General features: G+C 48.4%; 1 protein-coding gene across 1 annotated transcript; it reads right to left on the bottom strand.

Annotated features, from left to right (window-relative positions):
* Nucleotides 1–3,085: 3,085 nt before the first annotated feature.
* LOC103625810 (histone H1-like) lies at nucleotides 3,086–4,367 on the bottom strand. Its single transcript, NM_001319703.2, has 2 exons — nucleotides 4,072–4,367; nucleotides 3,086–3,977 (listed from the first exon to the last, which is right to left on the bottom strand). Exons 1-2 carry the CDS (start codon nucleotides 4,234–4,236, stop codon nucleotides 3,357–3,359), a joined length of 786 nt encoding a protein of 261 aa, NP_001306632.1. The 5' UTR covers nucleotides 4,237–4,367; the 3' UTR covers nucleotides 3,086–3,356.
* Nucleotides 4,368–12,567: the final 8,200 nt, after the last annotated feature.

Raw genomic sequence — 12,567 nt, 5'->3', positions numbered from 1 at the left:
TGTGCGTTGCTCATTCCCACCTTACTCCGTGTTTCTTTGTGAACTCAATTGTAAGGGCGAGAGACTCCAAGTTGTGGAGATTCCTCGCAAACGGGAAAAGATCAAAGGAAAGAAAAACATCGTGGTATTCAAGTTGATCATTGGATCACTTGAGAGGAGTTGAGTGCAACTCTCGTCCGTTGGGACGCCACAACGTGGAGTAGGCAAGTTTTGTACTTGGCCGAACCACGGGATAACCACCGTGTCAACTCTGTGATTGCTTTCTTGTGGTTATCGTGTTTTGACTTCTCTCTAGCCACTTGGCAATTACTGTGCTAACGCTTAATCAAAGTTTTGTGGCTATAAGTTTAAGTTTTTACAGGATCACCTATTCACCCCCCCCCCTCTAGGTGCTCTCAGTTCCCCGTAGCCTGAGCTAGCTAGGGGTAGGGTAATGATGTGCCCCATGTAACGTGGTCGGTCCGAGCCCAAGGTCGGGCGAGGCGGTGGCTCCTCCGAGGTCGAGGCTGAGTTCGAGCCCTGGGGTCGGGCGAGGCGGAGACCGTCTTCCGAGGTCGAGGCTGAGTCCGAGCCCTGGGGTCGGGCGAGGCGGAGACCGTCTTCCGAGGTCGAGGCGGAGTCCGAGCCCTGGGGTCGGGCGAGGCGGAGATCGTCTTCCGAGGTTGAGGCGGGGGCCGAGCCCCGGGGTCGGGCGAGGCGGAGCTTCCTATGGCGCCTGAGGCTGGACTCGGCTGCTGTCAGCCTCACCCTGGCGGGTGGCACTGCAGCCGGAGTAGGGTAGGCGGCGCTGTTTTCCTGCCAGGTCAGTCAGTGGAGGGGCGAAGTGACTGTGGTCACTTCGGCCCTGCCGACTGAGGAACGCGCGTCAGGATAAGGTGTCAAGCGATCCTTGCATTGAATGCTCCTGCGATACGATCGGTTGGCGAGGCGATCTGGTCAAGGTTGCTTCTCCGCGAAGCCTGCCCGAGCTGGGCCTCGGGCGAGTCGAAGGTGCGCCCGTTGCTTGAGGAGGCCCTCGGGCGAGGCGTGAATCCGACTGGGTCTACTGTTCCTGCCCGAAGCTGGGCTCGGGCGAGGCGAGATCGTGTCCCTTGAGTGGACGGAGCCTTGACCTGTATTGCGCCCATCAGGCCTTTGCAGCTTGTGCTGATGGTGGTTACCAGCCGAGTTTAGGAGTCTTGGGGGTACCCCTAATTATGGTCCCCGACAGAAATGGACAAGATAGCCATTTCTACCTATTTTGATGATTCAATGTCCTACACAACATTGTGGATTAGCTTGACTGATAATTATACGAGTATAGGTTCTTTCATATGCAATTTGGAGGATTCAATGAGGTTTGAACTTTTAGATTCTAAATCCAAACGAGCTCAAAAGAGGCCAGAAAGTGCAACTTTGTAAAACAGGTTAGAACTATGAGGTTTGAACCTTTAGATATGTTGCATAGGTCTATTACAATGTGTTCTAACACTTTGCTTTGGTCTCTAACTCAGTTTCTGAAGAAAAGTGTGTTTTGAGACAGTTTGAGCCAGAACTGAAATTCTGGAGAAACGTTAAGAAAGGTGAGTTTCCTTGACTTAGTTCGATTGATTATACTCTTACAATGTTTGTCTAAATCGTAGGAAGGCTTCCAAGAAAAGCCATGTCAAATGGAGCAAAACTTGGCCAAAAAGCACTTTGGTCGTGCAGTCCGGTACTCACCGGACCGTCTTATGGTGCACCGAGTCGGGTTCACAGTGAGTCTAGGCACAAGCTTTGGAAGCCTAGTGCGACCAAACCAGTTCGGTGGTGCACCTATATATAAAGTAGTCTCAAGAATTTTAATTATAAAAAATCATCGGACCATCTATAGTGAAGGTTCCATGGAACATCGGACCTCGACTCCAATGGCGCGTAACGACTAGTTCAACGATCGGGTGACATGTGATGGTCCAGAGGTTGATGGAACCATTCTGGTGCTAGCCCGACTTGGAAGGCCTCGTTAAAGATCCTAGAGTACATATCTCTAACTCGATCTAATGGTGCACAAGACCGATCTAGGGAGAACTGTATGAAGTACAGTCTCCAATAGTTACAGGGTCTGTTTGGTTCAGCTTTTTTCTGACCAACTTTTCTGAGAATCTAGTTGTGAAGAGAATATAGTTGTGGGGAGAATCTGAGTATTATTAGGATTACGTGCGGAGGAAGATAAAAATGTTCATAAGGCTCAGAATCTAGAAAGTGACGGATTCCTACTATTGCAACAACTCAACCGATTATATGTTTATGTTGATTTTGAATAGTTTTTACCTAAATGAATTTTATAGAAGCTGGCTGAAAAGCTGACACGTTTGACAGTTCTTAGCAGCTTTTGGTGGCTAGAAGCTGAAAAAACTGAAACAAACAGGGGCATAGTATTATCTATCTATAAAACTAAAATATTATAATTGTTTTAAGATATTATAAATTTAGGTGTAGAACTCAGTTTTCAAAAAAAATGTATAATTTTAAATTATGGTATTATCATAACTAAAGTATAATGTAGTATTATAAAAACTGTAGTTTCATAAACTTTGGTCCCAAACAAAGGTCTAACACAATATAGCTTTTAAGGCCCTGTTTGGGAACAAAGTTTTTGAAAACTACAGTTTTTGAAATACTATATTATACTTTAGTTATGACAATATCGTAGTTTATAATACCGCAGTTTTGAAAACTGAGGTCCAGAGCTAAGTTTAGAATGCCTTAAAACAACTATAGTATTTGCAATACTTCAGTTTTGAAAACAGAGTTTTTACCCAGCTTGCCAAACACCATTATGTATTCAGTTTTGAAAACAGAGTTTTTACCCAGCTTGCCCAACACCATTATGTATATAATACTGCAGTATTTGAGAATACTGCAGTATTCTTCCAAAACTGCAGAAAAACTTTGTTCCCAAACAGCACCTAAATGGCATCCGATCATACTGTATTTACGACTGTTTCAGGCTTCGCGCTGCTACATTGGTGTCTTAACCAAATTCTGGGCAAATCTGCGGTCAAATTCTCAAGATAGCAGATAGCGACGCCCTTTGTAGCAGGTATATCACGGTACAAAAAAAAAATTATCACCACATAAGCCTTACCTCAACCAGGAACAGATCCACCATCATCCACGGAAATGAACCCTCCCGAGAAAAAATAACAAAAACTCCATCGTCATCGTTCGCCACCGACCATTCACAACAGCTACTGAAAGATTGACTTAGTGTTCCCAGCATCCGATATCAAATTTACAACATTGCACACACAGACACCACCTAGGCTAAAGGGAGAGCAAACATCTAGCGTAATACGAGAACCAAACCCTACATTTCTCCGACGCCTACCCCTCCTCTACTTCTTCGCCTTCCGAGACGGCGCTTTTCGGGCAGGGGCAGCCGCCTTCTTCGCCGGAGCGGCCTTCTTGGCTACCGGCGCCTTCTTCGCGGCGGCCGCGGGCTTCTTGGCCACCGGCGCCTTCTTTCCTGGCGTGGCCTTGGCCGACGTCTTGGCCGCCTTGGCGGGGCGGCCGGCCTTCTTGGCAGCTGGCTTCGGCTTAGCGCCGGCAGCCTTGGGCTTCGCCTTGGCAGCAGGCTTGGCCTTGGGCTTGGCTGGTGCCTTGGGTTTTGCTGCTGCTTTCGGCTTGGAAGCGGGCTTCGCGGCCGCCTTGGGCTTTGTGGCGGGCTTGGGCTTCGCGGGGGACTTGGCCTTCGGTTTGGCAGCGGCCTTGGGCTTCTTCACGCCGGTCTTGGTCTTCTTCGGGGCGGCCTTTGGCTTGGTGGCGGACGACAGCTTGTACGAGTTCTTCACCTTGGTCAGCTTGCCGCCGGCGACGAGCTTCTTGAGCTGAACGTTCAGAAGCTTGCGGAAGTTGGGCGGGAGCTTGTCCTTGTGCTTGTCCTCCAAGAACTTGGCAATAGCAAAGCTGCTGGACCCCGTCCTCTCCTTGAGCGACGCGATCGCCTCCGAGACCATCTGCGCACAGACCATCCACAATTCCGTCAGATCCAGATGCGGCGGAGAGGCACGCACAGCACGGCAGAAGGGTCAAAGGGAAGGCTCCAATTACCTCGGCGTACGGCGGATGGGTCGGGCTGGCGCGCTTCTTCGGCGCTGTGGCCTTCTTGGCCTTGGCCGGCTTCGCGTCAACAGCAGGCGCCGCCGGGGTGTCCGCGGGCGCCTCAGGGGCCGCATCCACCAACGGCGCGGGAGTCTCAGCCACGTCGGTCGCCATCAGAGCAGGACTCGGGCCTCGATGAGGAAGGAGAGGGCGAGCTCGGGTGCGCCGATGAGGAGAGCTGTGCGCTGGTGATGTGTGGAGGTCGTGGCGGAGGAAGCCGTGCTTAAATTGTGGCGACGGCACGTAGACGAGGAGAGCCCAACGCCTCGCGCTGATTGGTCCATACGGCCTCGTCTCGGATTGCCCCCATCAGCGCCCCCCACATTGAATGTGGTCCGCTCGATCCAGCCACATCCAACGGTCTTCGAATCGCCCCGCCGCGGTGCCGCGGATTCCTTCCCGGCACAGCCGGCTGCGGGAGCTGAGGAGCTTGGATGGGATTGTGCTTCTCCTACCGATTTGCGATCGAATATCTCTTCGCCTGATCCACCGATCCGTCGCAAACTCTGCAGACACGTAGGGATGGTGCATAGCTTTCGAACGAGTGTACAGCCGATGGATTTCGTTGAGTATACAGAGAGATACTGGCTCGGAAGTCCGAAGTGGTCCGGACGGCGCTTTTGTGTGAGTTTGGACGGGATTTCCGGCCGGCGAAACGGGGTGCACCGGCGAACAATGCCGCCTCTCAGCACGGCCGTGTAGCAGGCTAGCAGAGGAAGCCAGGGAGCTCCGGATCTCGTGAAGCCGACGCTGTTTCGATGGTCTACGGCGGATAGAAGTGAACGTGACGCAACTGATACACCCTTGGGCATGCACTCATCCAGGCCGGTGTGTGACCGGCACCTGCCTTTGTGCCGTGCGCCGTCGCGGTGGCTGGCCGGCTTGCCGGAGCACCACCACCCTTCTTCGTGCTTGTCTATGGGGAAGTTGCTCCCGCAGCTGCATTTGCGTTGCCACGCTCTGATCCGTGGCAGATCGCTCGAAAGTGATCCGAGGTAGCTGCTGCCGTTTCGGAAGAAACCATTGTTGTTGCACGACACACCTGCTTCCACTCGAGGGCCCAATTCCAATTTTTCGAAATGCTCAAAGCATGCATGGTTTTGTTTGAATCTGATTTCGCAAGGCAGATTGATGCAGGGGTTACAACAAGCCCATATAGACTAGAGACTACCATAGAATTCCCTAAGGCTTGCCCGCCTTTCATATGTCGACACTGAGCTATCTCCATTAGCATAAACCCGCGAAAATAAAACATAACAGTTTTTAATGCATGAAACACAGGTCTCCTGTACAGAAATATATGTCTCAGGTGCACACATGATCCACCATAATTCCTCTGAATAGCATCTGCCCTGAAATTTGCTAATCAGAAATAAGTTGAAACGGTCCAACCTAACCAATCACCACAGCAGCAGTGAAACATACACAAGACCTTTTGGATGCCCATGTATTCACCTTAATCCGTATATGTCTCAGGTGCAGGTTGTAGCAAAGCAATAACTGTTGTTCTGCCAAAGAAAATATTTTAGCTTTCATGCTACAGAAGATGCAGTAAAACATGGGAAGCAAAAAGGGGACAACAAGGATACAATTTCCATGAATGACAAGGATACACATATCTCCATCTTACCCATGGAATTAAAGATTGCCATAGGACTATGCATGCAGTATAATGGATCGCGAATAGGAAAAACAAAGCACGGCCTCCATCTTACCCCTGGAATTATTCTCAGTTGTACAACTTCAGTTAGCAGCTTTCGCTTCTGAATAGTTAGACCAAAGTTCACTCTATAAGCCCCAATTAGCAGTATTGGTTATTCCAGGGGTAAGATGGAGATCCATGAGCATGGCAACATCTTGGCGACCATTGCAGTGACATGTCTTGTGACCGCTCAATCAAGAACCTCACAACCTGCAAAAAAATCATAGAATAATAAATCAATTCGATTCTTAAGATGCATTGCTCCCCCGCTCAATCAAGAACCTCAGAACAGGGGCTGAGGTCGGGGGCCGCGTCCGCCGCCGCTGTGGTTGTGGGCGGCTGGGGAGGTGGAGACATATTGCATCCGCATAAGAATCAAATGTATCTTGTACATGGTAGAATAACCTTGTGATACAAGCACACTAACAAGTTAACAACAGATCGAATGCACATGCCACATGGTAAACATTACAACATTAGAAGCACACAGAATATCCATACAAATAAATACCAAGTAAAGACAATCATCTATGGGGAAACACCTTCATAGGGTGACTGCGTAGGGGCACACATGTTCTCCAACGGCAACTCGCTTATATTTGGTGCTGCAGGCGTGAGAAGAAGAAAATCTGAATCAGATAATAGGCTAGAGAAATGAGACCAGTGCAGTAGCAGCAGACGCTAAATTACACCAAAATTTTGAAAGAGCTAGGCACCTGGTTCGCTGAGGAGCTGTTGTCTCCTGCACATATCCAAATCCGAAAAAGATTAATCGTCATCAGAGGCGGTCAGCAGAAAGTACGTCGAAATGCACGGTGGAGCAAGGGGGCTAGGGTTTGGAGGCGGCGCTACATGGCGGGCATGGTGGTGGTGTTCTCAGGTCACCCCTCGAGGAGGTGGAGCCAGTGGAATGGCGCCGTCGACTGTGGCGTCGCCGAAGTCGTCGGAGTCAAAGGGCTGGGAAGTGAAGCGCAGGAGGTCGCCCACGCGCTGCGTCGATGGGAGGTGGTCGTCGACTGCGGCGAGGATTTGGGGTGAGGATGGCTCCATCAGTGTTGAAGGCAGCCTGCTTTATTAGGGTTTGGGGAAGGGCAGTGATGGCTCGGCCTGCGCCGCGTGTGGGGAGTGTGGTGGGGGCTCGGGCGGCTCCACGTCGATGGGAGGTGACCGTCAATTGCGGCGTTGATGGGACGCACGGCGTTGATGGGGGCAAGGCGCGACGTTGATTGCGGCGTTGATGGAGTCACCGCGCGATGGTGGCGGGGGCTCGCGCAGGAGTAAGGCGGGGCGACGCTGACGTCTTTGGATTCGTCTCGGCCGACCTCGCGAGCTAGGGAGGCGGTTAGCGTGGATTCGGGCATGGGCGGTAACGATCGCTGTATGGGGTGAAGGAGGCAGGGGAGGACAGGGGTGCGCGACGGGCACGGACCTCGCGAGCGAGGCGGGGGAGGCGGCTGTCATGGGTGTTGGGGTGGCGCTGGCCGCTCGAGGGAGACTGGCAGCGACTGTCTCAGCAGAGGCATCGCCAGACGCGAGCAGAGCGGGGGTTGGAAGGCTGATTCCATGTGTGGGTCTCGGAGGGGGCGGGGGCATCCATGGATGCCGCGACGAGATTAGCAGGGCGGGGGGAGGGCGAGGGCGAGGGCGGAGCCGTGGTGATGCCTCGGTGGACGCCCTCATTCCGCTCTTAACGAGTAGTAGAGATTCACACTCCCCCTTAAGAATTCAAGATAAATATCATAAATTTGATATAGTCCTTTTAATTACATAGCTTCGAAAACCTGTTACACACCTTTTTTCTGGTTCACATTATTTTTTTTATTAAAACCAATATTTTGTTGCTTTATTACATGCATATATCCATTAAAACCAATACATGCATCGATTAAAGACTCGCGAAGGGTGCGAGTAAAGTTACTAGTCAAAGAGATAATCGTAATGACAAATATCAATTGTCTCGGACGCATGGGATGACGGGATGGGCCTAGCCCGGCTGCGATCCCCAGCCGGTAGCCTGGCACCCGATTAAGAATTGTCAGCCCCACAAGTTGCTCGATTGTCATTTTGGCCGGCCCAACCCAATGTGAGACATAGCGACAGGCGCATCTCCCAGTGACACGACTTCAAACAAGTTTCACTAAATTCGTATTCCAAAAAACGAGATTTCTGGAAAACCTACTTCCGACCAGACCAAGGTCACGTGTATACAAACCATGGACCTGCAATGCATTTCCCCGGCCCCCATCAAAATACGTAAAACATGAATTTCTGTTCGAGCAAATTCGATTTTTTTTTTGGATCGACAAAGTTCAGAGATTTGTTTTCCTGGTTTTTAAGGTTTGTGACCTAAGTAATACAAGACCGCTGATGTATTCTTTTATGGTTAGCTCAAGCTTCCCCATCGAGTTCTTTTGGTGCAGTGTACCGACACAAACGGCTTGCTTTAAAGAATCCAAAGTTAGCACTAGATTATTGTACCACGCGATAGTATGACGACCGGGAAACAAGTTATAAGCTTTGCTTTGGTGTAAAGATCGAGTTGCCTTTTTTGTAACAATCCAAGTAGATAAGCCGTCGTCAAAGGTTAATTGGCACTCCTCACCTGTAATGGTACTCGATAAACGCATGATGGGCTTTCCTTCTACCTGACTCGATCGAGCATGAGTGCATGGCAAATCATGGAAACATATATAAGCAACGTCTTCACGGCACAATGTCAACTCCACGTAGTGTTTAGAAAAAGCGATGGTGTGTCAGGAAAACCAAAAAAATTAATACCTGATGAATTTCAGCCGTGTAGGAATGTTTCCGTTATATTTCCTGCAGTTCAAGTTCAATCCTATAGGAAAGGAAATCCTCCATTTCTCCCATGAATTTTCTGTAAAATAGAGGAGGCCTGAACATTTGTTGACGTTCTGGCTTGTGAAACCGAGTAAGAGTAACCGACGTCTTGGCTGGAGGTCGATTTTTTTTTTGGCATGGAATACGTCCGGAAGCATAGATGGTGAGGACTTGTTCGATTATTCGTATTACGCATGAATTAGATTAAATTATAAAAAATAAGAAGTTTAATTTATTTGATATTTAAATCCATCTAATCACGCTCAATTTGAGAGCTGAATGTTGATGGGGACGGGTCGCCTCCTCTCCGTCGTCTTCCTTCCACAGTTTCTATGGGTCTGGATCTTCTGCAGCACCGCGTGGGCCTGTGGCTGCCATGGGTGAGGCGCTGAGCTGTGAACTCGCGAGACGTGGATCACCTGCAGTCTGCACAGTGGAAACTGTTAAGTAACCCTAGTTAGGGTTATGTGGGCAAATACCCGTTTTGCCCTGGAGAGGTCTCACATCTCTATATAAGGAACATGTACACTCCCTCATAATATAGAGAACAGAAAGAGGCCAGAGGCCCAACCCTATACCATGTGTCTTGTGTGTTTCCTCTGTCGTGCTTATGAGAAGGGAGACGGATCTTCTACAGCTTCTCGCGCCTCTACTGCTGACGGGAGGGAAGGGAGCGGATCTGGAGGGAATGGAGCGGATCTGGTGATCCGTGGTGATGTAGTTCTCAACACGTTATCAGCACGCTCTACCTCGACGTTGTTGTGGAATCATATCTGCATCAACTCTCCGTCAAGTCGACAGGTCACCGGCCTAGCCGAACTGTCCTACGCGATAGCCTTTAATTCCTCTACGCAATCCACTGGTATGAAATTCATAGTCGAACTGCAATTTACTTTTATTCGCGGTGAAGTACGCCTCCTGCTGCGGTGGTGCCAACCATGACGTCCGCTCGCTGCCCCTGCCCCTGTTGTGGCTAGCGCCAACCCCAAAGAGCACCACCCACGAAGGCCGCTGATCCACGCGGTCGGCGGCCTCTTGCACCTTCAAAGCACGCATCGCACCAACGAGGATGCCTGACACGCTCCCTCGCGCGGTCGCAGCCAACAGCCTCGTCCCGCGTGTGTGTCATTCGACCTTGTGTGGCCATCTCCCGCGGCGGCTCGCCTTGTGCGCACCCAACCACGGCAACGGTAGTCCTCGCGCTCGCCCACGATGATGCTGCCAAGCCCGCGTTTGGCGGAGCCGTGAAGGACGTGCGTGGTCTATGGGTTCCGTTCCTGGTCAAAGCAGTTGGCGAGTGAAAGAAAGGACCGGTGTATACGTGGAGCAGTTGAATTTTTTTGGGCCAATTCCCTGTATGCCACTGGAAAATATACTCATTCCTTGTATGCCACTGACCCCACATGTCATAGACACCAAAAAATATACCTATATGCCACTCAGTGGCACACAAGGGATGAGTATAAAATCTGATGGCATACCAGAAATTTTCTCAATTTTTTTTGCCCTCATTCACATCGGTCAAAGCGAGTGAGATTAAAGGGGCCAGCGCTGACGCGTTCCTGACCATGAAATGGGGCTACTCTAGCCTCTGCCCTCTAGGCGAGCGCTTGCTCAGTTGCATGACCACACAGGCTGTAGGCCTAGCCTGTAGCCGAGAAAAAGGGGCTGCTCGAGTGGGACGCACAAGGCCACATTAGTGGCTGAGAAATAAAAATAAGAAACCCTTTTTATGTTGTTTTTCCCACGTATGAAGAAATTGCTGCTGAATTTACACAAGTTTAAATTTGAATACATGTTGCATGTTATTTATTCTATTTATTTTATGTTGTAAATAATAAATAGAATAAAACATGTCTTATGTATCTTAATTCATTATTTTCTGTTGCAAATAATAATTAGAAAAATACATGATTAAATATAGGAAAATGCCTTTCACATCTGATGTGTTATGTTCATGTATTAATTATGGTGTTTATTGTTCTGTCTTTATTCCCGGTAGTAAATAATAAGCAAAAAATTATTAAAATGCATATGAAGGTTATATACTGTGCATACTTAAATCGCTCGAAATATTTGGGTTGCCTTGAGCTTTCGTACTCACGTCGAGCGATTAAATGATATATTGGGTACTCACACATGTCAATCAGGCTGCGCTATTAATCGGCTGAGTTATGGCATTGGCGGAGCATTGGCTGCGTCCTGGCAACACGACGCAGTATTTGTGCCGCTCGAACTTGGATGTGTCATATGATTGCTATGTCGCGCTCTCCATTAATCAGATCGCTCTCGTTGAGTCAGACCGCCATCGCCGAGTCGCGTATTTTTCGCAAGCCCTGTAGGCACTGTCCGTCTGCCGTGATCATCGACTCAAAATTGCGCCTGTTGCGCACGTTGCGTGGACTTATCGTGTACCCCGATTACCGAGCCATAATTGTGCTTGTTGCGTTAATTATGAAGGCTGGCTATGTTGTCGTGACCCTGATGGCCACACACGTGTTGACACCAGACACTAGAGCTTGTACTCGTGTGGATTGTCGTGGGTTGTTCAAGCCCCTAGAGTCACATTATACACAACCTTCGTAAACAATTTTGTTTTCACTTTATATTTTGTTTGATTGTGTTGTGTGACATCATATATTTATTTATATTGCCAAGTGGTCATAATAACTATATCAAGCTCTGTAGTGCTTGAATAATCTGGGAAATTAAATCGAAATACAACAGAACATGGATAAGTTAATTCTCTCCTCTCTTCTCATGCATAAAGTTTTACCCGAAGTAGCCTGGATATATATAATATAATGCATGAAAGCCTTTTTGGCAAAGAAGATATCACAAATTGGGATTATATTAGTAAGCAAAAAGACCTTACCAAATGATTTAAGATCAGAAATCTCAGTCAAACATTGCTCAACCAGATGTTAGCACTGTTGGGGACTTGTTCCCAAATGCTAAGAGTTAAGAACAAGGCAACATAAAAAGTGTTAAGTGTTAAAGTCCTTCGTCCTTCGAAGCATTATGTCCCTTCGGGAAATAATGAGTTTCGGACGAAGGTCATAAGAGACATACCTTCGTAAACATAACAAGTAATGACGAAGGATTCATATATAGCATGAAATATAATATAAGCATCATCATAGAATCATTTCTATTTTATTAACATGGAAAAATAGAAATGATTTCAAATTACAGATGTACCTTCGGTCCTGAGAGAAGGTAAAAAGTACAAGCGTGACGCAAAAGCAAATGCCAAGTCAGCGTGAACAGTACGGGGATACTGTTCACCTATTTATAGACACGGGACACAGCCCTTACAAAATTACATTCATGCCCTTTACATCTGACAATAACTCTATAGTAATCTATTGAGGTCTGAATAGCCTTTTCATCTTTAAGTCGGTTTCACTCTCTGCCGTTACGCCGAAGCTTTCCTGCTCAACACCTTCGGCTCTGTATCAAGCTTCGTATTATTCCGGTCTGCTGCAATGCCGATTTTAGTCTGAGGGTACCTGTTCACATATTGTACTACAGAAATACTGTTAAATTCTGTTTTTGAGGACCTTCGGACGCCGAAGGTCCCCAACAGTAGCCCCTCGCAATATTAATTTGTTTGAAATAATAAATTCAGATTGCGATATGAACGAAGGCTTTATGCCGAAGGTCCGAAAAAACACCTTCCCTTTGCTAGAATAGCAACATTCAATGACAAGTGGGGTCTTTCAACTTTCAACGCATCAAGCGTATAAATACGGCCATACCGCAAACTTATTTTGCACGCTTTCTGGCCAACCACTCCTGCTCACTCATTTTTTAGCTCTTGTGCACTGTGATCTGCTGAGCTTTTAGCTTTGAAGCTTCGGCTTTTAAAACAGTTTTTTAGTGTTTCCGAAGATGTCTGA

Source organism: Zea mays, chromosome 5 (genome assembly GCF_902167145.1).
Source record: "Zea mays cultivar B73 chromosome 5, Zm-B73-REFERENCE-NAM-5.0, whole genome shotgun sequence".
Taxonomy (NCBI): Eukaryota; Viridiplantae; Streptophyta; class Magnoliopsida; order Poales; family Poaceae; genus Zea; species Zea mays.
Note: the sequence above shows the minus strand (reverse complement) of the source record. Positions and strands in the feature narration are given on the sequence as shown.